The sequence below is a fragment of the Ursus americanus genome, chromosome 8 (assembly GCF_024610735.1).
Source record: "Ursus americanus isolate L20-20 chromosome 8, mUrsAme1.1.p, whole genome shotgun sequence".
Taxonomy (NCBI): domain Eukaryota; kingdom Metazoa; phylum Chordata; class Mammalia; order Carnivora; family Ursidae; genus Ursus; species Ursus americanus.
The window spans coordinates 16760274-16784225 of record NC_142134.1 but is presented as its reverse complement, the minus strand read 5'-3'; the positions used below and the strand labels follow the sequence as shown (position 1 = coordinate 16784225).

The following is a 23952-nucleotide window of genomic DNA, read 5'->3' as shown; positions in this document are numbered from 1 at the left end:
AGGGTTAAAAGAATTATATCAAAATATATTACATATTTCTCTCCATCACATTAATGCACAATTAATTAGTCTCCTAGGATCTGAACATGTGTAATAATATTATGCAAATGCTGCTTTAAATGAAAATGAACCCAGAATGACAATGCTTCTCAAGTGCTAAATCTGCAGTTAATATAAAGTAGCAACATAAGACATCTATATAGAGAATTTATTTCTGTTTATTCAGTAATTATAAAATAGTCTCATGCTATTATGTTTGTCACAGTTAATTTAAATAATAGTTTGGAAATATTACATCTATTACTTTGAGGGAAAACAGTACATTCTACAATGTGCCCAGTTTTGTGAATACTGCATTCTTTTCTCTACAAGGCAAATTATAGCCATGCTTAGGTCAGTGTTCCCCAAAGAGTTTCCACATCAAAATGACTTTGGTAGATTCTAAAATGTATGGATTTGCAAGTCTCCCCTTCACTTCCCTCCCAGCGGCATTCCAGGAATTGGTGTAACTAATTTCAGAGGCTAAAAAGAAACTTAAGAACTCTTTATAAAACTTCTTCAACCTGCTTTAAGTAGCAGTAATTGATTAGAAATAGAAACATAAATTGGGTCACTAATCAAAGAGAAAGCCCTTCAAGCAGCTTGTATTCATTTATTCATTCATTTTTTTGTTCAAATAGGTATTAGGGATTTACTATGTCAGGCCCTTTGCTTCCCTGAGCTTCATTTCTTCATCTATAAAATGAGAAATACCTACATCACGAAGTCATTGAGCAAATGACGGATATAAATAGCGTACATATTGGTTTAGCAAACTAATAGGTAAGAAATGTCAGCAATCATCATTATCAATATCATTATGCTGTGTCATCTACTATTATGATTGTTAATTAGAGGTTTGTTTTGGTTAGTCTAGCCTTACAAACGATAGTAAAAAAATGACTTAAAAGGTTTTTTTAAATCAGTTTACATCCCTGTTTACTCGATTGGATAATACTAGCAGATACATACATTGAACCTTTACTGGAGCTCTCTCATTATTTGGGGATTTGCAAAATATGGGCCGAAAATATCTTTGAGGCTTCTGGGATATAGAAAGATTTTTTTTATATTAAAAGCAGCTAAAAAAAGAGTATGTATCAGGCATTTTTCTACAAGGTACCCATAGTAGCTCAGAGTGACTTTATGAAGTAGGTTCTATTTTTAATCCCATTTTAAGAATGTAGAACGTGAGGAAAAGGGAGGATAACGGTCTTGCCTGAAGTCATATGGCTAATTGGTGGTAGAGTGGGAACCTGAAACTAAGCAGATTAACTGCAGAGCAGATTTACCTAACCAGAAACTTCATTGTCATTGGTAGATTATTAATATGGCCAGATTGCTTCTGGGTACAATTTTATATCTTTTTTTTTTTTCAATTTTCAACCTTCGCTGAGTGATCCTAAGATCCAGGAGTGCAAAGACATTATTGGAATTTCTCACCATGATATCCTTTGTGCCTAGGAGAGGGCCTGTCATATGCCAAGTGCTGTTGAAAAAATATCTGTTGAATGACTTCATGAAATTACTTGCTACAAAGGAAAAAAAATCAAATCAATCTATGTTACGCTAAAAAAAACCTGTTGAATAATAATTATTTCCCCTTGATGTCATTTTTCAACCTCTGTCTAGTTGCATTAAAAACACATACATATTGTTAAGCTGAGGCTTTGCCTTGTCCCTTGTGATGTTCATAATCGTTGTCAGTACTGAAAAAAATCCTTCTTATTGTGTTCATAGAAACTAACAAAGGTACTGCACATGCATACATTTTTTTTTTCAATCCAAGTTCTAGAGAATAAGATTACTACGCTTATTTTCAACATCATCTTGCTTTTACCCAATATCTTGTGGTTTTGGCTCAGTGATTTGATAGTAACTAGAGATGAGCTTCTTTTTTAATAGCAATTTAGGCTGAAAATGAGACACTATTATCGTTTTGAACTATGTTTCTTTTGCCAACTCTTAGCTCTCAAACTATAAAAGATTTTGTTTAACATATTACCTCATTTTGAAGTTTTAAAGATTCTTAAGGAAAAGATATTTCCTATAACGGGTAAAAATAAGCATAATTCCATTCTGATTATGCTGATTAGTTATTGACATGTAATTATTGCCACATGTACTGAACTTCCATCAAAAACGTTACATCTCCTTCTTATACTCGAGCCTCTTCTCCATGATCCTCCAAAATTTCCAGTGAAGCATATTGAACATTGTGGGGTCATATGCCATTTCTTAGAAAACTCAGAGCACTTGCACCCTATTTTGTCACTCAAGATCCCAGCAAGAAATTGATGGCTCCACTTTAAAAGGGGTAATTGTAGACCGTATGATAAGGAAACCATTTATAAAGTGTTGGAATGGTTCATAGAAACCCACAGATAGGGAAAACATCCTGGGCCCGTTGGCTCCACTTGAACCAGGAGAAGCCTGCACATTTAGGAGATGTGGACTAAGGTATCCAATGCAAATAGGGCCAAATTTCTGGCTAGCATGGAGGAGGGCAGTCTGTCTCCCTTGTGCTACGACCTCTCAAAACCAACCTGAAGTCAGAGGTCAAGAGAGCCTGGTTTATGAAATTTATAGAGATTAGTCTCCTGAGGTACAGAATAGAGTGATGGGTGGAAAGAAGACAGAGGGAGGAGCCAACAGAGAGCATCCAGCCCAACTACGATTGAACAGAAAATTAAAGAATAACACAGAGTTTTGGCTCAAGTACATGGGCTTATTGGAGCTTAATTCTTCCTTATTCCCCATTTCAAATAAGAGGCACCACCTTCCTTCTAGATCTACAGAAGAGAAAAACTGAAGTCATCTTGGACTCATCCTTCGTTATTCCCTACTGTTTTAACTCTGTCCAGTTTCCTTTGTATTTCCAAAAATTGTCTCTCCAGTAATGCATCTCTGGGGCATATTTATGCCATTTCTGCTGCCAGCACCTTTTTGTAAGTCTTGACGTTGCCATCTCTGACCAATTAATTGCTTCATGGTAACAAGCTTCTAAGAGGCTGGTATTCCTAACTCTCCATCTGCTTTGCTCTGGAGCCTGCTTGTGTTCTCGGTTGTTACGGATGGCAAGTGCAGCAGCCTCTGCCCCGGGTTAGACTTTCCACGGGTGTCCTCAACATCACCGACGGTCTTTACTTCCTAATTATTCCTCCATGTGAAAATTCTCTTATTCTTACGTGCTCTGCGTGTATGGCCCTAATTACTGCTTTTGCTTCTCCTCCATTTTGGAAGATTACCCCTAGCTCGCTAAATCTTAAAATCTAATCTTCCTTTAAAAGCCATTTTTTTCATATTACCTTTCTTAACTAATCAGACTGCTCTAATGACGCTCTCTTCTTAAACTTTTATTTTATCTGTTTGCTTTTCTACATACTCGTAGGTATTTATTTCTTGTATAGTCACGTATTATGTTATTCTTATACTGAGAGTAAAGAGTTTATTTCTTTCATGCACTTCACATCATCTGAAATAGTTTTAGAAATAATATCTGTCATATGGTAGTGTCTCAATAAACTACTCCTCGGTCAGATAGGGCACTTTTATTTTACTTGCTCATTAGTTGTTTGTTTCCTTAGCTAATTTAGAGCAGCTCTGGAAAGAATTAACCAAACCCATATAAACAGTGCATACTTTTTGACTACTGATTTCTCGCTTAGGGATTTGTCCTACAGAATAAGTTAAGGAGGAGCTCAAAGATTTAGCTTCACGGATATTCATGAAAATGTTCTTTATAATAACATTTACAAAAAACCGTAATTGCTTTACAACAGAGGATGTGAAAGTATGTCTATTCAAACAAGCACTATACTATTTAGCTTTAAAAAATGATGTTGGTAATTAAATTGGCATAATAACAATAACATGATTTTTAAGTTTGGAAGCAGATAATAAATTAGGCTTTATTTTGATTGTTTTTTGTAAAAGTCACAGATGTTAATACACATACATACATAAATATATACAAATATGGCTAATATTAATTATCTATGGCAGTGGGTAAATTACAGATTTTTTAAATTTATCTGCATTTTCTAACAATATAAAATTACAGAATGCTTTGAAAATAACTATAACAATTAAGATTCGTCTCTCAGTAATAGACTTTCACTATATGGTTTCTATACAAGCTGATAAGTCAGCTGTTTCAATTAAATAACTTTATTTTACTTACTGAATGACTTAAAGAATTAACCAGTGCAAATGTTCTTCAATTACAATATATCCTGCCCTAACCACTGTCTATTGATATTTAAACTATTATGCTGACATCACAATTTATTTGGAAAACAGACAAAATATAAAATCTGTAAGATGTCAAATTTGAAAATGAAAATAAAAATTTCAGCCAGAAGTAGCGATTTCACATGTTTGAAAAAGACAACAAAGGATAGCATACTTTGTCTTTTAATAACCAAGTGAGGTGTTTTGGGATTTCATGAAGGAGAATGGCTCTTGCAGGAGAATTATTTGTGCAGGAGAATGGCTTAAATTAAACTTATACAATATACGTACAGCTTAAGATCCTAAGTAGAGCCTGAAGGCATAGAACTAAACAGGAGCCATACATTCCCACATACAAGCATACAAGCGTGCATGTATGCATAAATGAATATTGTATCTGTCTAGAAGGTGAGATGCTGTGTTCTAACACTCAGCTAAACCACAAATTTAATGACTTCACAAAATCATTTCACTAAGTAAAATAAACTCTTAATTGAAGCAACTGATTTTATCATTTTCAATGGAAACCATTATAGATTCAACCTGTAGAGAAAAAAAGATCTTAATTATGATGAATATTTTCAAAGTATTTAGTAATTTAAAAAAAAATTATTGAAAAGTACCAGCAAACAAAATGGGATCCACAGGCCAGAGACTCTAGATACGATAAGAAGTAGGAAAGTCTACTTCCTGGAGGAGGAAAATAAAGGCAGTATCTCCACCCCTTCATCTTGTAAGCAGGGACGGAGAGGGGGACGTCTAACCTATAAGGCCTTGGGCGTTAGTTAGGGAGCGTTATGCCTTCTCACTCTGAGCCTAGAAGTGGACGAAGTTGATGACTATAATTTTCTGTGCCAAACCAGGTAGGATGAAAATTGAGTACAATATTACTTGAGCTAAATATTGCTTCAAACTGGAAGAACTGGAGGGTAAAATATGGTTCACAGTAACACAGGCTTTTAAATCCAGCATGCTTGGTTTTGAATTTTGGCTTTACTGCACTCACAGTACTTACTCAACAATTTTTAGCATTAACCTTATGGCCGGCAAAATACTAGGCATTGGTGGTAAATTAGGGAGCAAAACACATATTATCCTTGCTCCCTTTCAGTTTAATGATGGAGATAGACATTAATCAAATAATTTTACAAATAACATAATTGCATAAAATGGTCAATCAATGCAGGAAAATTTTCTGGAAGCTGTGCAAGTGTATTTTGGATGTTCAATTAGTGGTTATAAAATAATCCAGGAAACAATGTAGTTCTAAGGTAGACGGGAGTATGATACTATTGAATAGAATTTATGATACTATTTATTTATTTACCAGCTTGATTATAGAAAGTGATAGAAAACATCAAAAGCAAAGAGTAGAAAAAGGAGCTTATAGGCCAGAACTTTATCCTAGGACAAATGAAAGGCTTTGAAGATTTTTAAGCAAGAAAATTGCAGGGTGAAATTTCTGTTTCTAAAGATACTTTGACCCATTAAGGGAAAAAGTGGATTGAAAGATTTTTGGGTATTATGGAGAATTCAGTGAATTTGAAACATACCAGACCACAGGGGTGCCTGGGTAGCTCAGTCAGTTAAGCGTTTGCCTTCAGCTCAGGTCATGATCTTGGGGTCCTGGGATTGAGCCCCATGTCGGGCTCCCTGCTCATCAGGAGTCTGCTTCTCCCTCTGCCCCTCCCCCCGCTTGTGGTCTCTCTAAATAAAATCTTAACACACACACACACACACACACACCGTACCAGACTGCAGACAACATTCACTTGAAATAGGGAGTGGTGGTAGTAGAGATATACTAGAGATGATGACTCCTACATTTCTGGCTTTTGCAACTGATTAGAAGAAGACGGCAGTCACAAAGCTAGGGAATACATAAACAGGACCAAAAATAATTGCATTTAAACTGACTACATTTAGTTTAAGATGCTTTTGAGATATCCAGATGGAAATTCAAATAGGTTCTTGGATATAAAGGTCTGAAGCTCAGGGAGCCCTGAGTTAGAAATAGTAATCGGATGTTCACTGGTTTATAGTTGGTTATTGAAGTCATGGGCATGAATGAGATAGCTCTGAGAGAAAATAAAGTCAGAAGAGAAGGAATCATTGGATACATCTTTGAAACACTTTAATATTTAAAGGACACTTGGAGCCAGCAAAAGAGACTCAACAGAAAACTAAGAAAAAAAAACCTGTACAAAACTTAGAAACCAAGGAAAGAAGGTGTTTCAAGAAAGAGTGGTTAATGGTGCTGAATGTTCCTGGAAAGTCATAATTTATTGAAGATTGAAAATTGTCAAGCATGCAGCTTGTGAAAATCATGCAATTAGAATTGTGGTGCACAAACCAGGCTGCAGTGGATACATGTAAGGAAATAGATTCAATGTACCCAACTCTTTACTAGGCAAGGGAAAAAAATGATGATAACTGGAGGGGAGGGGGTGTCAAAGTAATATCTTTTAATAGGATAAAATTTTAAGTGTGTCTCAGTACTAATGGGAATAACACACTGAAGAGAGAAATCTAGCAGAAAAGAGAAGTAATAATTAAGAGAAGGCTCTGGTAACATTGGCTAAGTTATTTATATCTCTGCTTTGGTTTTCACAGCTGTAAAATGGGGAAAATAATACCTACCTTATAAGACTATTCTAACAAATAATCTGATGTTGATAGAATGCTCAGTAAAAATTTTGGCACACAGAATGCATTTAATAAATCGGTGCTTAAAATGAACTCAGTACCTAATCCAGTGTCTTACACACATTAGGTGGTCAACAAATACTTATTAAATGTTGAATGAATATGATTCTGTTACATGACTTTTGATTAGATGGGAATATAAATGAGTCTGATGTGTATTACTGTATACCGGGTTACAGATACAACTTGGATATTCACCGATGATGGTGATGATGATATTCAGTATTTGCCTTCTGATGATGTTGATGTTTGGGGCATTTGTGTTCACAGGGTACTATTTTTCTGCCTGGAAATAAAGTCCTTGAGCATCCCTGCAATGAAGAGAGTCCAGGAAAATTCCTTTTTGAAGTAGTTCCAGGTAAGATAGTTTTCTGGTTTGATTAAGTTATTGCCATTCCATGTTGGTAAAAGTGAAGACACACAACCTTTATTCTTTTTGAGTTGTGGCTAAGAACATTAATTTGAAATTTGGTTAGTATTTACACAGGTTTGTACCCCAGTACAAATGATCGCGTGCACACACACACATACACACACACAGTACACACATGGCCACTTGACTATTGGATGTCCATTTGTCCATGAGACTCCAGAGTTGACCGGAGGTCGTGACACAACATTTATAGGGGACTATGGAGACAAAATGAGTTTTACAGTGCTCTTGTGATAGGAAATTTGGCAGGTGTTACAGGTGGAATGCATTGCCCAGCTGATTCACTGTCATATTTCTTCACAAATTGCCTCTTAAAGGAGCCTTTGCTCTAAAAAAAAAACAAAACGAAAATCCCCATTCAGTGACTAACCAAGCATTGCAGTTCTGTACCTCAGCTTTTCTCCCAACCAACCCCTTCCACATGTTTGGCTTATAGCATTGAGGATATCTCTCCCAAGCCATGAGATCCTGCAGTTAAATTTCTTCAACATCTGCTCATTTTTTTCTAGTCATCTGCATCCTTCTTTCTCAGAGTACCTGATCGCTTCTTAAATGTTTGACACATTCAACAACAACTTCTTTTTCAAGACCATGATCTACTTCTTTGATCAGTTCTTTAGCCCTCCCTTAATCCTTGATGTAAGAAAAAGTGTTAGGAATGTGGTTTTCGCAGCATTGGCTCTGGTTAACCCAGTTCATGTGATACTGACACTGATTTAATCACAGTCTAGGGTGTGTGAATTTATTTGGGTGACTAATATGTAATACATATCAATAATGCTGGCCCGAAGGTCATCAATAAAACGATTTTCCCTGGATTTATAAATGCTGGGAATCTGAAACGTGGAAGCATATTTTCCTCCCCTCACGGGAAACAGCTGTAGCACTGAGTTCATCTGGCTCATGATGGAATCCATGACTAAATGTTAATTAATGCAGCTGAAGTGCAGAAAGGTTAGTCAGATGCATTGTGTTATTTGTTTTCCCCCGGGGAGAGCACATTGTCAGAAACCTGAATCTTGTTTGCCTTATTAAAATCTTTTTATACTTACTTTTTAGTGGAATACCCTGTATAGAACCAAATTCCAGATGTTGCAAAGTCTTTGAAGTATCACTAGAGGAAATTTCTTTCCCTATTTATTTGCAACATTAGTGCCTATTGGCTTTTAAGTGAACATGGTATTAAACTGATGGCTTTGACTCCTTATCTCCAATAATACAAAAGGTCTGCTTTTCCATTCTGTCTATTGAATGTGCAGAGATTTCATCTTTGGGTGAAGGTGTTCTGATATAACATAGATGGATATTGTCAAGATTGTTCTAGAGAGAACTGTGTCTTCAAGCCCAGGAAGTCTCAAAACTTCCCCTCTAAGATTGCTGCTCTAGGTTACGTGTTTCACGTGCAGGGCATATGCCATAATGGCTTTGGATGAGCAAAGCCTACATTTCAGACTGTGCGATGTGAAATCTGAAGGTTGTCCTTTCAAAAAAAGATTTCTTCAAGGAAATTTAGGTTTGCTGCAGTAATTACAGAAATAAACATATTGTGCTCATAGCTCATTTGAAAAGATGCTTCCGGAATCATTAATACAATATGTAGTAGCTTCTAAATTAGGTTTTATAGTTCTGAATTATTTTAAGGAGTGACAAGAGAATTGTGCCAAATGATTCTTTAAAGAGGGAGTTGGGAAAACACTATGGCAACCTTGAGAATGCAGTGTTTGTGCCATTATTCGTGGTCATGGGGGCTTTATTTCTGTGCACCTCACATTAAGAGGGAATTTCCAGACAAATGCTTCTGTACTTGTATGAAAATGTGCAGATCTGTATCACATGATTTTTAACCAATTTTTGCAAAATTAGGATTACTAACTACACGTGTAAATTTATCTTTGCATATGAGAATGATAAGATGGTGTTTTCTAATTATTCCAATTGTGGGGACTCTGGTAAGTTGCAAGAGTGTTTTCATTTTCCAGAAAGTGTGGGAAACAGGAAGGACTGTAGCAATGTGGTCAGTGCCTTGGACAGAAGCTTCTGCAATCCTGCCTGGCAGAAGATCCTTAGAACACATATTGATTCTATATTGGCTTTCTCTGTGGAATTCTCTCAATCACCACTTTTGAAAATCCATCCTATGAATGATGTTTACAGATCCAACATGATTCTGTCTTTATGTACAAATACCTCAAGCCCAACTGCCCAAGGTATATCAATGGATAGGATTAAATCCTTTAATTTCACATGCCTGTAATTATTTCCAGCAAAACTAACCAAAGCCTCCCAAAAGCTCTGCCAAATATTCTAGTACCTGTATATGCACACATATTTTTGTGTGAGTGTGTGTGTGTGTCTATATATATAGACACAGTTTATCAGTATATGTGCTATATATCTTTATAATTCTTTATATTATAGGATATTATAGTATATAATTCTTTATAATTTATATGTATATGTGGAATATATATATATATATATCTCCTGTGTAGAAAGGAGTTTTTGTTTTGTCATTTTCGTTTTGTTTTAATCTGAAATGTCCTCTGAAATTAAGTAATAGTCATGTGTAAATAATACGAAAAGATTTTTCAATAGAATTGAAAGTCTCAAATCTTCGTATATTAATTAAATTTGTATATTATTTTTCAAAGCAGGTTTTACAGTTTTGTAAAAAAAATCTACCTGAAAACAAATCTGTCACAATTTAGGGTTAATTTCTTTTAAACCTGCTATTATTCCATGAAATGAATTGTCTCTAAATAATGCCATGATTTATAGTATTTCACTCCAGCTTTTTTCTATTCCTCTACTCGTTATTCAAAATGGAGATTTTAGCCAAATTGGCAAATTTGAAGACTTTGCTGTCAGGCATGCCAAATTTTAGACTGGAGTGATTTTATGGCCAAGTGCTAAGCTTTTGGGAAATGTGGTTGAGAAAGGAATGTTGGCAGGATTTAATGTATAGTACTTGAAGTAAGAAAATTCAGTCAGTCTCTTTGCTTCTCAAAATGTGTTCTGGGCAAATTTTCCTTAATGCTGTTTAAAAAAAGAATAAACAGAATAATTAATGGATGATGATGTCTTAACTTTCTTTGAAGAATAGTCTGTCAGAAGGAGAAGACATAGTGATTCAGAGACACAGGCAGGCAAAAGGAGACAAGGAAGTGGGTACTCCGTAAGAGGCGGGAGCCACCTCTTCCTTCTCATCATGGTGTCTCTAACACCTGGTACAGTATAATGCAAGGTGCTGAATAAATACTTACTGAAGTGTACATGTTTACCAGGTTTACAGAGGACTCGCAATCCTGTGAAATGGTTTTACTGGTGGCAATAGCTTCTCCCAACTTGGCAATGATGAAGTCTTATTTCCTGCTGTGTAAGATCTTTACATCCCCTTGGTGCAGCAAAGACCTCTTTGTAGCGCTAGTGGCTGATGTGGAGGGAAATTCTTCACGTCCTCAGTCCTATTTCTCTGCCCTCCTTTCTGATAATGCCACCAAGGGAACGATGGAAGAAGGTACAAGTGTGCCTACACAAAAGCTATTGCTGGGGTTAGCCCTTCAACACTGACTGGTTTATCCCTTTCCCAAGGTTGACTCGCTCATAGAGTACATTTGTGGATTATTCAGCATCCCTAAAATGGGAAATCAGCTTCACATGGTAGAATTTTCCACATTAGGCATGGTCCTGTTAGATGGGATACCATCAGAAGGGCTCAAGGCCAGCCGCTTTCTTTGTGCTCATTCATCTACCAGGAAACTCATGTACCCTGGTCTGCCAAAGAGGGATAATACAGGCTCTTTGACTATTGCAGCCTCCCTCAACGCTGTCATCTTGCCCCTTTCTCCATGAAGCATGAGCTTCAGACCCCACAGATTGAATGGCTTGCCAAACTTCATGTGAGTCCGCAACTTGGAGAAGGTGTGACAGTTATAACACACTTCAGAATTTACCAGAAACTTTCCTGTGCTTTCCCAATTTGTTCTGATGGCTGAGAAAATTTCTTTTCTTCCCCTTCAAAAACTAGGGTTTATCTTGAAAATTCTTCTCCAGGAGGCACTTTCTCTGTCCTACTCTTCCTCTTGTTATAGTCAGAGGCAGGGAAATGGGGTTTGGATTTCTTCTTGGAAATGCATTCTCTCTAAGCCTTGCAGGGATGTGGTTAGGTACGACTTCCATTGTGGTTTTCAACTTAGAATGAAGGTTTTTAGCAGTTTTTTTCTTCAGATTTTGATCTTAATAGCAATTCCAGGATAATGGCAAGACAACTTTTTATCTATATTTATCTGTGCTCTTAGATTGGATTCTAGAGAAGCACACTTCGATGGAGAGTGATGTTGAAAGGTGTATTGGGGATTGAAAAAGATATATGCACCCCTATGTTTATTGCAGCATTGTTTAGAATAGCCAAGATGTGGAAGCAGCCCAAGTGTCATTTTATATATATACAAATATATGTATATATTAGCCATAAAAAATAATGAAATAGCCATTTGTAACAACATGGGTGGATCTAGAATGTATAATGCTAAGTGAAACAAGTCCGAGAAAGACAAATACCATATGATTCCCCTCATATGTGGAATTTGAGAAACCAAACAAATGAACAAAGAAAAAAAGAGACAAACAAAAAAACCATACTCTTAAATACAGAGAAGAAAGTGGTTGCCAGAGGGGAGGTGGGTGGGGGAATGGGTGAAATAGGTGAAGGGGGTTAAGAATGCACTTATCTTGATGAGCACTGGGTCATGTATAAAATTGTTGAATCGTCACATACTTGAAATTAATATAACAGTGTATGTTAATTATACTGGAGATGATAGATAGATGATAGATATTTTTTAAACCATGTATTGGGGAATGCTCTCTGGAGATATTTCATCTGTGACAAGTAAGGAAAGCAGAATCAGGCAGAAGAAGCTGGCCCACAACACCATTGCAAATGCGATGCCCCTTAGAACTGCTCTAAACTGAGGAACCAGACCTTGTTTCTTGGCATCAGCTGGTTCAGTTGTTGAAGGGGGAAGGGGAGACAGATACACTCAGGTGAAGCAGCTTCCTGTTGCAATGGAGAGCAATTTCCATGAAGGCTTCTGTGAGTCATCAGCACCCAACATACCAGCTTCTGGGATCTAGACAGAGCAGTACCGTATCCATGATAGTAGCTATAGCTTTATTTCTATCTAGCTTTCTGTATGCCAAGCAATGTTCCTGGCTTTCCACATGTATCAATTAATTTGATCCTTCTCACATCTCCAGGAGGCCAGCTCTGTTACCTCCATTTCCAGATAAAGAAACCGAGGCCCAGTGAAGTAATTCCATCAAGGTCAAATAGCTAACACTACCAGTGAATGCATATGTGTGTGTGTGGTGTGTGTGTGTGTGTGTGTGTGTGTGTGTATGTGTGACTTATTTACCTTTACAAAGGTTAAGTTCCAGAAAATCAAAATGAAGTTATATATTACGTTCTGGCTTAAAAATATGAGATATTAGAGGCTGGAGCCTGATTTCTGAAATATGAGCACGTAAGTTTTTTATTATTATTAATGGAAATAGATATATTTGTATTAAGAGTTTTGGCACTGGAAGTGAGAGTGGGCATTTTCATTTATTTCAATTATTCATATGTTGAAGGCTATCATAAAAATAGGACTAGATAAAGGTACCCACTTATAGTTCTTTTGATTGTATGTTCTAAGGTCACAACTATACTGTCATGAAAAACTGGGGAGAAAAACTCACTTGCCTGCAATAGCCTTACTTATATGTGATTAACTGTACCAAAGAAGGAATGTGTATCTGTAATTTTTTCCTACGGAAGACTGTAACATGCTGGGACTCAGCATTCTTCATTATGGAGCTCACTTTGCTAAATTGTCTCAGCTTCTTCACGAACTCCCTCCACACTCTCGCCAAGTTTTCACTCACTGTCTAGCCACCAGCAAGCACATTTAATATTACTCATATGTTGGGAAGCAGTACACCGACCTGCATAGGTATTATCCAGGGGAGGACTCATTATGATTGTCAAGGGCAATTACCAATATTCCAGACCCTCAAAGCTCCATCTCGGCCCAGTGCCCAAATCAATCATAACCAGAACTGGGAGGTTTTCTTAGCCTCTTCCCTCCTCCAGGGGAAGAAAAGAGGTAAACACAGAAGAAAGGGGGATGAGAGATGAAGAGACAGCTATGGAAATGAAAAAAAAAAAAAAGGAGAAATTTTGAAGGGTAATCCGAGGTGATTTTCATCTGCCTGGAAATGAAATTAAGGCCTTCAGAAAAGGTGTCATCTATCCTGCCGTTAGCTGTGACTATGCTAATTATTTCCAGTACCCTCTGACAATTGCATATCACTTCTGTAAATTTCAGGGATTTTATGAGCTAAGTGAAAAGTGAGGGAGCATGGGTACTTAGACAAATCAATAACTGCATCTTTTTGTCAGAAAAATGTAAATACCTATCAAAATTGCAAATAATGGGGGGGGGGTTCAAAGATTCCCTGAAGCCCAATTGTGGACTCTAGATTAAGATCCATAGCTTAAATTTGGGGTCCAGAGACTTTGTTATTTTCTAATTATCAATCTATCATTTTTCTCCATATTTAGCTATTTATCTCTATGTTCCTAGGCCTCTATCTATTTCATCCATATACATGCATGCATAAATGTGACAAAAATTTTTTTCTACTATTTGTAATCACATTGTATATGGTTAATCAGTTTTTACCTTTATCTCCCTGCTCTAGTTGTTTTTTTCTCCTGGTTCTATGATTGTGTAACTCTCCAGACCTGTTTCATGCATTTACAAAAGAACTCTTCATAGGTAGACTATTTCATGGGTCTGGAGACTGTATAATTTTTAACTTACCAAAACTGGAACCTATTCAGATGGTCAGTGCAGCTGCACTGTAGAATAAGGCCTCTGAGGAATAGATTATTCTGAGAGATAGTCCTGGGTGTCTCTGAGAAAGAAAAAAAGCTTGACCAGTTTTTGAGTTTTGAGATAATTATTTGAACACCAGCAATGATAGTTTATATAACATCCATGTCTGTATTCGCAGTTCCTCCTAGGATGAATAAAGTCTTTGGTTATATTAATTTGCTGGTATTTAAAAATGTAAGCCAGTATTCGATGTCTATTTTCTGTGAAAATACGGAGATATTTTAATAGTGTTCTAGCATAAAAGGCATAAAAGTTGGTCATCTTCTTGATCATTAGTTAAATATGCTGCTAAGGCATTTAATTTTACCACTCTCTTTATCCTAACTTCTTTCCCCCTCTTTTGTGTTAGCGCTGTAAGTTAAAATCCATGCAATTATATTTGCTACCCAAAGGCAACTAGGACAATCTCTTTTTTTTGTCTGCCTAAGTCTGTAGGCAGCCTTGAAGCTTGTATTATTTTTTTTCTTAGTTAATGTGTGGAAATCATTTCGAGAATGTGAGTAGGAGTTGTTTATGGTATGAAAACATAATTCTATATACACAAGTAATTCTGAACATGAATTAAATAAATGCATTCAAAATCAGCATGTTTTTGCTACTATGTATTCTTTTCTTTTAAAAAAAGTGGGATTTTTGCTTCAAAATTCCCTTCCTACTTAAAATGCCTTAAAATATACATTTGAAAGAGGCTATTAACAGGATACAAAGGGCATTTTAAAATGTGGGTAATCCCTTGCAATGCTGGTGACTGCCATGTCAACCGGAAGGCATTTGGCACATTTGTGAAACCATTTGGAGTGTGATCTTTGGATCACTCTTAGGAAGAGTGTCTGTTGGGGAGTGCTCTTTCCCAGGGTTGGTACCCATGTTCATCCATCCCCATTTAATTCTAGGATCCATTCTATATGCCAGAATAGGATCAGCGAACACTTTCTGGAAAGGACCAGAGAATCGATATTTTAGGTTTTGCAGGCCATATATTCTCTATTATAACTACTCAACTCTGCCATTACAGCATAAACAAATAGGTATTGACTGTGTTCCAGTAGAACTTTATTAATGGACACCCAAGTTTTGCATTCTATATAACTTTCAAATATCAAGAAGTACTATTTTTCCTTCGATTTTTTCCAACCACTTAAAAACACAAAAAATAGATAGTAGGCCAGATTTGGTTCATGGGCTGGAGCTTTTAGACCCCTGTAGCTAGATAAAAAAAGCAAACCTATGAAAAGGAGGCTGAAGATACTAATATAAATCACTAATCCCCACTGGTGCCACCGGAGCCAGAATTAGAACTCTGAGACAGCCTGTCTCCCCAGGCCGTAGCATCACCCACAGCCTCAAAATCATGATTCGGGAGTTGTTTGCCAACAGTTTTATTTAGAAGCTTCGTCTTTTAATACTACCTTTTTTTTTCCCCAATCATGATGAATCTAAAAACTTTTAGTGACCAAACTGAAATTCTCTATTTAAACTCTGTCTTAGCTCATTTAGAACTCCAGATTCTGCTCAGAGCTAAACTCTGTTATGTGACTTTTTAAGAAGTGAATACCATTAACGGGAGGTTGGGTATGCCTAGCATGAAAACAGCAGCAACAACAACCACCACCCATGTTTTGTTTAGTCCATACAAGTTCAGGGAGCTATAAGTATTCTGAAATGGAAGCGTCCCTTGTAATATCAAATAAGCTCCAAGTGTCTTCTAAACTCACCGTTTCACAGTGTATGCCAGCATCTTAAAAATTTAAGTATCTGACAGAAAATGACACTTTGTTTATGGGTGAACTAATGAGCTCGTTTTCTCAGAGGGGTAGTTTATTTTTCTTACTACTCATTTATTAATATCTCTCTACCCCTAACCCACCAGGTTTTTTAACATCAGCAATGAGAAACACTGCTGTCATATTTACAGCTAAGGTTTACTGAAGTAGGAGTCTGGCCCTGTACTAATGCATGCCAGGCTTTATATACAAGGGCTTGTTTAAGATGTGACCACACTTGTGATTGATGCCGTTCTCCTCCCTGATGAGCAGTGGTACACATTCACTTTTCTTTTCTTTTTTTTCTTTTCTTTTCTTTTCTTTTCTTTTCTTTTCTTTTCTTTTCTTTTCTTTTTCCTTTCCTTTCCTTTCCTTTCCTTTCCTTTCCTTTCCTTTCCTTTCCTTTCCTTTCTTTTTCTTTCTTTTTTTTTATTATGTTATGTTAGTCACCATACAGTACATCCTTAGTTTTTGATGTAGTGTTCCATGATTCATTGCATATAACACCCAATACTCATTACAACATGTGCCCTCCTTAATACCCACCACCGGGCTAACCCATCCCCCCACCCTCTCCCCTCTGAAACCCTCAGTTTGTTTCCCGGAGTCCATAGTCTCTCATGGTTTGTCTTCCCCTCTGATTTCCCCCTCTTCATTTCCCCCTTCCTTCTCCTAACATTCTCCATGCTATTCCTCATGTTGCACATATAAGTGAAACCTTTTGATAATTGTCTTTCTCTGCTTGAGTTATTTCACTTAACATAATCCCCTCCAGTTCCATCCATGCGGATGCAAATGGTGGGTATTCATCATTTCTGATGGTTGACTAATATTGCATTGTATATATGGACCACATCTTTGCACAAGCCAGGCTTCCCACTCATCTGAGGCCACCAAACCACCACGTGCTACAGCTTTCTTATACCAGTAAGAACAAGAGTATGGGTAGGTTCCTGTCTAGATCCCACAGAGACCAAATATCTAAGAGTTAAGAGAAATAAAGAGGACAAAGGAAGAAATGAGATTAAAGGTTTAAAAGTCAGTGCGCCCTGCATTTTCTTCCTATGCCCTGGGGACTCACATTTCGTATATTGCCTGTATTCTGTTTCTTCCCCATTAGAGTTGAAGCCCTTGAATTCTGTCCCTCATGCCTAGCAGAGTGGCTGTCATCGAGGATATGCTCAGCAAGTGTCTGCTCAGTTAATAAATACACTAGGCTTTGGTTTTATTATCTATGGAATGATTGCACTGGATGAATCAAAATTTTAAAAGCCTGTAGCTCTGAATTATTGAACTTGATCAGAGCTTTCTCTCTACACTGATGGAGACTGGAGACCAGAGAAATTCATGAATTTCACAGACTGTACTCTTTAAAAACGCAGTCTGCTTAGGCTCATCCTTCAGTCCTTCATTAGCACGAAAACCAATAGCGTCTTTTAGTACCTCGGTGTCAGCGGCTGTTCATTAACGAGTTACTTGCTGGCATAAATGTGATTTTCTCCCTCATTTTTTCTTTGTAGCATTGTTTTAATTATGCATTCACGGGCCATGTGTGTTTACCTGTCTTTTTTATCCAATAATTGAAAAGGGCTTTGCAATCCAGGCATGCTAAGGGAATAGTGAAGTGCTAAACAAGACTCGGGGGCTGTTACTGTGAAAACAGAGCTTCTCCAAGGCGGTTGTTCTTCTGTAGTAGAGGCTCTTTGAGTGTGTCCGAGGGAGTTGGTGGCCAGTTATCAGAACAGCTGATACGTTAGAAATGATATGGGAAGGAGGAAGAGAAATCAGACTTCAAGGAAAAGGAATGGAGCCGAAGGACAACCAATGTGCCGCACAACAGCTGCTAATTAGGGGTGGGAACTAAGCTTGCAGCGAGGATAACACTGGCATATTGCTGTGCCTGTGCCCGCGCTCAGCGAACCACGGAAGGCTTTTCATTTTTCTCTTCTTTTCTTTTTTCTTTTCTTCTCTTTGCTTTTCTTTTCTCTTTTCTTTTTTCTTCTCTTCTCTTCTCTCTTCTCTTCTTTCTCTTTCCTCTCCTCTCCTCTCACTCCTTCTCTCCCTCCTCCGTCCTCCTTCTCCCCTTCCTCTCCCTTCCTCCTCTCCCTGCTCCCCCCGCCCCCGTCCTCCTCTCCCTCCATCTCTTCCCCCCTCCTTTCCTTCTTCTTAATTGAAAACTGAGCTAAAGTGGTTCTGAATGTTTCAAAAAGTGAAATCTCAAGAATCATCTGCAGCCCAAGCATGCGCCCTTGGGCCTGTTGGACTTTCTGGCTTTGAAACAAGTGTTATCTTTGTCTTTTCTTTATTTGCCCTGCTCCTCATTCAAATGCTGCCTTTCTTAAAAATTGTTCTTCTTTACAAGCCCCATTACATCAGGCCTAGAAAGGCCCAGATGGCAATCCTGAGAGGTCCTGGATCCTGCAGAAATATATGGTCCAACCTGCTGACATCCCTACACCCTAGATAAGAAAACTGGCAACTTAACGGGAGAACCACCTAAGAGTTATAAGACCCCAGTTCATTCCAGGCACTTTGCTAACGGTTTTGCTCAATACCAAACTATTTGCTTTCGGTGTATGGGAATAGAGAATGTGTAGAAACTGTCCTGTTTCACAGTTATCTAGGAAGAGGGATACTGAAGACGGGAGGGCTGGGAAGTGATGGTGAGAAGGACAGCAGTGGGGGCCATCCTGGAAGCCAGCGTAGGAAGAGGATAGAGGTGTAGACGTCTCTGTCAGACACAACCAGAATCAGTTCCCAGCTCAGGCACAACCCAGATTAGTCTCCAGCTCCGCCTCTGGAGCTGGCTGCTTAGGCTCTCTAAACCAGTTTGCTCGCAGGAAATGCGATAAAAGAATGCTCCCTCATGAGGTTGTGGTGATGATGGGAGGAGCTAAGAGTGAAGAACACTTTGCCCTCTGCCTGGTCTGAGTGAGGTTCACTAAAAAGGAGCAGTGTTTTGGAACAATTGTCTGCAGAGGGCCACAAGTAAGATCTGGCTTGGATACTGAATTGTCTCAGATGGGATCCTAAATGCAGCAGAAATGTAGGAAGCGACAAGTCAGTGTGGACTAGAGTAATCAAGGAAGTCTTCCCGGAGGCAGTGAGTCTGCAGCTGGAATTTAAAGAAACTGCAGGATTTTGATTAGATGACGATGGGGTTAAGAATTTCAGGCTGAAGAAATACCGGCAAAGCATGAAGGAAGCTCTGCGACCAGAAAGGGGTACTACTGGAGTAGGAAGGGGGGATGTGCCAGGGACGCACAGTGTGATTCATGTGTGTGTCCTACTGATCCAGGCTGTCCTGGAGAGCTAGCCATTTGGCCATTTCCTTTCCAGCACCAATTTGAAGGAGCCCCGGTTCTTAGGGAACTTGGCAGCATTCAGACACCAGGCTGTCCTTACACGCGCGTTCAGCTAATTTTGTGAAAATATACCACTCAGTGCTAATCAAATGCTTATATTTCAAACATCAGAGTAATAAACCTAAATTTGAACTTTTATATTCATTCAAAGTGCATCAACCAGCTGAGTCTAATAGCCCTCACCAACTTTAGAGGGCAGTCATTAGACAGTTATTATGCAGTGGCATTGCTTTAAGGATCCTCTGACCCCATACAAAAGGGTTTCCCATGAACTCCTACTTGACCAGCATGCTTTTAAAATAGCATTCCGTGCCTATGATAAGAAAGAGGGGTGGGTAGAAAAAGTGCTTTTTAGTTTTCCAGGACTATCTAACAAAGTACCGCAGACTGGGTGACTTAAGCAACAGAAATTTATTTTCTTACAGTCGTGGATGTCAGAAGTCCAAGATCAAGGCTTTGGCAGGAGTAGGTTTCTTCTGAAGCATCATCCTTTGCCTTAAAGTTGGCTGCGTTCTCCGTGTATCTTCTCAGGGTCTTCCCTCTACATCCCTCTGTGTCTTAAACTTCCTTCTCCTATAAGGGCAGTAGTCAGTTTGGATTAGGGTCTTCTCTCAGGACTTCATTGTAACTTAATGGCCTCTTTAAGACCCTGTCTCCAAACAGGGTCAGATTCTAAGGTACTAGGACCTGGGACTGCAGCATATGTATTTTGGGGGAATACAACTCAGTCCATAATCAGGGCAAAAAGAAGACAAGACATTGCTGTTCTTCCAGAGACTTCTCTTTTTATGGGGCAACCAGACCTTGCTGTATTTATATCAAGCCACAATACAGAATTCTACTTAATCCTTTCATAAATATTGGAAATCCTGAATGATATAGCAACCAAAGTATTAGCTGAGACAAGTGAAATAGAAATGGAGGCTGTCCAGAGAAAGAACAAATATTTTATATTCAGCTACTCTTTCCTGTAAGTTGTCCTTGAATTTAAAATTCTCCTTAATTTTCCTTCTGGGTTTGTTTTTTAATATTTGGTGTGAAAGAAATAGACTAGACATGTTCCCCTGTGTTGTTATTATCTTTTGTTTTTTAAGTCAGGCTAATTTTTATTTGGGAATAAGTTCCTTTCTAACAGTGGTGTGCTAACACATTAAATACTACTGTGATGTGTCTAGTCACAGGGAGGAAGCCAAAAGGAGTGCTTGATAGATTTTATCCGGTTGTTCAAGTCTCTTGTAGTGGATTACCACTTGTCACTCAGGGTGTTGAGGAGCAAAGAGTACCCAGACAGGCAATTAAAGCTCCTGGAAAACAATTAGTGCAGGGGCCTGACATAGTGCAGGGTTTATTCCTTCAGCACCAATCACACTGTCTTTCTCATGACTCATTATTTCTGATGTGTCACTTGCTTACAGGAATCACAGGGGAGATAATGATAGATCTGTGCTTAAAAGGGTTACTTGCCTCTAATCTAGGGGCTGTGATGTGTCATAATGGGTTCTTTGAAAGAAATTATTCATTCTGATATGGTTATAACTGATGCAAATCAATTATCATCTGACGAGTTGATTTATTTTGTATTTTATTTTTGATCAGCCACTCTCTCCCACAGATAACCTATTGCCAGCTTAATTTTATGGAAATCACCCCAATTTCCTGATATCCTATACAGTTGACCTTTGAATAATATGGGGATCAGGGGCACTGACTCCCATGCAGTCTAAACTCCACATATAACTTTTGACTCCCCCCGAAACTTAACTGTTAATAGCCTACGCTTGACCAAACTTGCTTTACCAATAACATAAACACGTGATTAACACATATTTTGTATGTTATGGGAATATAATAAAGTAAACTAGAGAAAAGAAAATATTATTAAGAAAATCAGAAAGAAGAGAAAATAAATTTACAGTACTGTATTTATCGAAAAAAAAAATTAATGTGTAAGTTGAACCGCACTGTTCAAACCCGCATTGTTCATGGACCAACTATATACAATTACACCTGCCGTTTGGTCCTCTCTCCCTCTATCGTAGTAGAGGAACTATCTCTTTTCCTTCCTAAATCCTGTCCTTCATCTGTCTTAGAATTTCATTCAGTGGAAACTTTTCAAGAACCACAGCCTATTGATTGTACTGTTTCCATCTTGTTTGTAGTTTTGTCTTCCGTATTTATTGTTCCCATAGTCTTAAAGCAGTAGCCTGGGAACTGGCATTTTTATATAAAAAAGTAAATTAATCTCATGCATACTAAAGTTTTAAAAATATGAGCAATCATGTTATTCTCTGATTAAAAAAAAAAAAAACTCAACCAGACTCTTTCCATTATCCATCGGCGTGTATGTTTTGCTGCTTTTTGTGACAAAACTGTTCTAGACTCCATACTACACCATCTTCAATTCCTGTCTTTGCCTCAATCTACTTATGCACCCCCCAGGCTCACCAGACTTTTCTTTATTTATGTCATCGATGGCCTCTACTTTTTCTAAATGTAATGATTGTTTCAGTTCTCATAATAATTGCCCAATCAGATCATTTGGCACATAATCACCTGCTCTTTCTGGATATTTCATTGGGCTTCAAGGTTACCACATTTTCTTGGTTTCCTTCCTACTTCACTGCTCATGGCTTCCGGTCAATTGCTTGTTCCTCCTTAGCTCCTTAATCTCTGGAGGTCTCTTGGTTTCAGTCCCTGGTCCTCTTTGTCCTGGAGAACTGTGGTATTCTCCTAGCTTGTCGCAGACTCTGCTCTGTCTCTCCCTCTGTTCTACACATATTTTTTTAAGAGACTATTTTTTATTTTTATTTTTATTTTTTTAAAGATTTTATTTATTTATGTGACAGAGAGACAGCCAACGAGAGAGGGAACACAGCAGGGGAGAGGGAGAGGAAGAAGCAGGCTCCCAGCCGAGGAGCCCGATGTGGGACTCGATCCCGCAACGCCAGGATCACTCCCTGAGCCGAAGGCAGACACTTAACGACTGCGCTACCCAGGCGCCCCAAGAGACTATTTTTTAGAGCAGTTTTAGGTTTATGGAGAAATTGTGCAGAAAGTACAGGGAGTTCCCATATATGGAATGTATTTTTGATATTCAAATTTAACCAAGTCATATCCTATTTAAAAAAAAATCTTATCACAGCCTGCAGGTCCCACATAGACTATCCAGTGTTCCAGTGCGTTTCCTTCTCCCCTTGCTTCCAAACTGTAACCACACTAGCCTTCTTTCAGTTTTTCAAATGCGCCACACTTTAGCTATAGAATCTTTATATATGTCGTTCTTTCTTTTTTAAATGGTTCCTGCCCATCACTCCAAGATTCGTAAGGTAACTCCTACTCATTTCTCAGATAGTATCTCAAGTGTTGCTTCTTCAAAGAGGCCTACATTTGATTCTCCCTCCCAGTCTATATCTTACCCCACTGTTGAAGGTCCATGACCTATACTTCTTTGCATTTTTCTTTTATAAATAATGTCTGTCTCTCTCACAAGAATGTAAGTTCCATGACAGCCAGAACTCTGCTTTTGCTCATCCTATTATTTCTAGCACATTGCAAACTACCTGACATGTCATTGTCACTTAATAAATATTTGTTGAAGGAAGGAAGGAAGGAAGGAAGGAAGGAAGGAAGGAAGGAAGGAAGGAAGAGGGTGAAAGGAAGTAAAGAAAGAAGCATGAGAAAGAAGAGGGGGAGAGAGACATGGGAAGTTTTTGTGATCTAGAAATGGGTAGATTCTGGGGGTGAAAATTAGGAGCCCTGAGTGTTACACTTATTCTATAACCTAATTCAAACTCAATGATTGACTTAGTTTATTAAACATTTAGTAAGAATCAGCTCTAAGCTAGATATTATATGCCAAGATTTCATTTTCGAGGAGGTATGGTTTATTATCCCACTGAACATCCGTTAGAGGTAGAGTTCCACTGAACACTCTAGAAACATGAATCAAGTCTATTTATGAAGTGGTCCAGCACTTACTGAACTAACAGGTGGACAGATGGGATCCTGATCCTGTTATATCTCTTAGGCAGGTTCTCTAATCCCCGAGGCACCCATTTCCTCATCAGTGAAATCAACATCACACCTATCAGATGAGACAGTGTACGTGAATGTCTGCAAACTAATGCCAGCAGGTGCACATGGCGACCCATATAAATGAGTCCCAGTGGTCTACCATCACAGTGTATCTGATTTGTCATCAACTCACCTCTCTTTAAGAACCACCTCATTATTTCTAATGTGCAAGAACCCAAGACAAGTCTTAGTTAACATGATTCTCTATCATTTTCTCCCATAGCTGATGTGATATGTGAAAATCAAATCATGTAAAAGGACTCAGTGGAAAAAGAATGCAATGATCTGTGTGCTGGTGTAACAAAATGGGTTTATTTTACACAATTGTATTCCCTCCCTTCTCTAAATGGTAGAAGTCCAGATCTGAGCTACAAATGACCCCTCTCCTCCGTTAG

The 23952-nt window shown here is 38.1% G+C and overlaps 1 protein-coding gene across 2 annotated transcripts in view; it reads left to right on the top strand.

Moving 5' to 3' along the window:
- ARHGAP24 (Rho GTPase activating protein 24) overlaps nucleotides 1-23952 on the top strand; it is a 484542-nt gene that overhangs the window by 213757 nt on the left and 246833 nt on the right. For both annotated transcript variants that reach the window (XM_087864013.1, XM_045791049.2), the window contains exon 3: nucleotides 7249-7336. In XM_087864013.1, the coding sequence (XP_087720139.1) occupies nucleotides 7249-7336 (88 nt within the window). The remainder of the gene's footprint in view (nucleotides 1-7248; nucleotides 7337-23952) is intronic.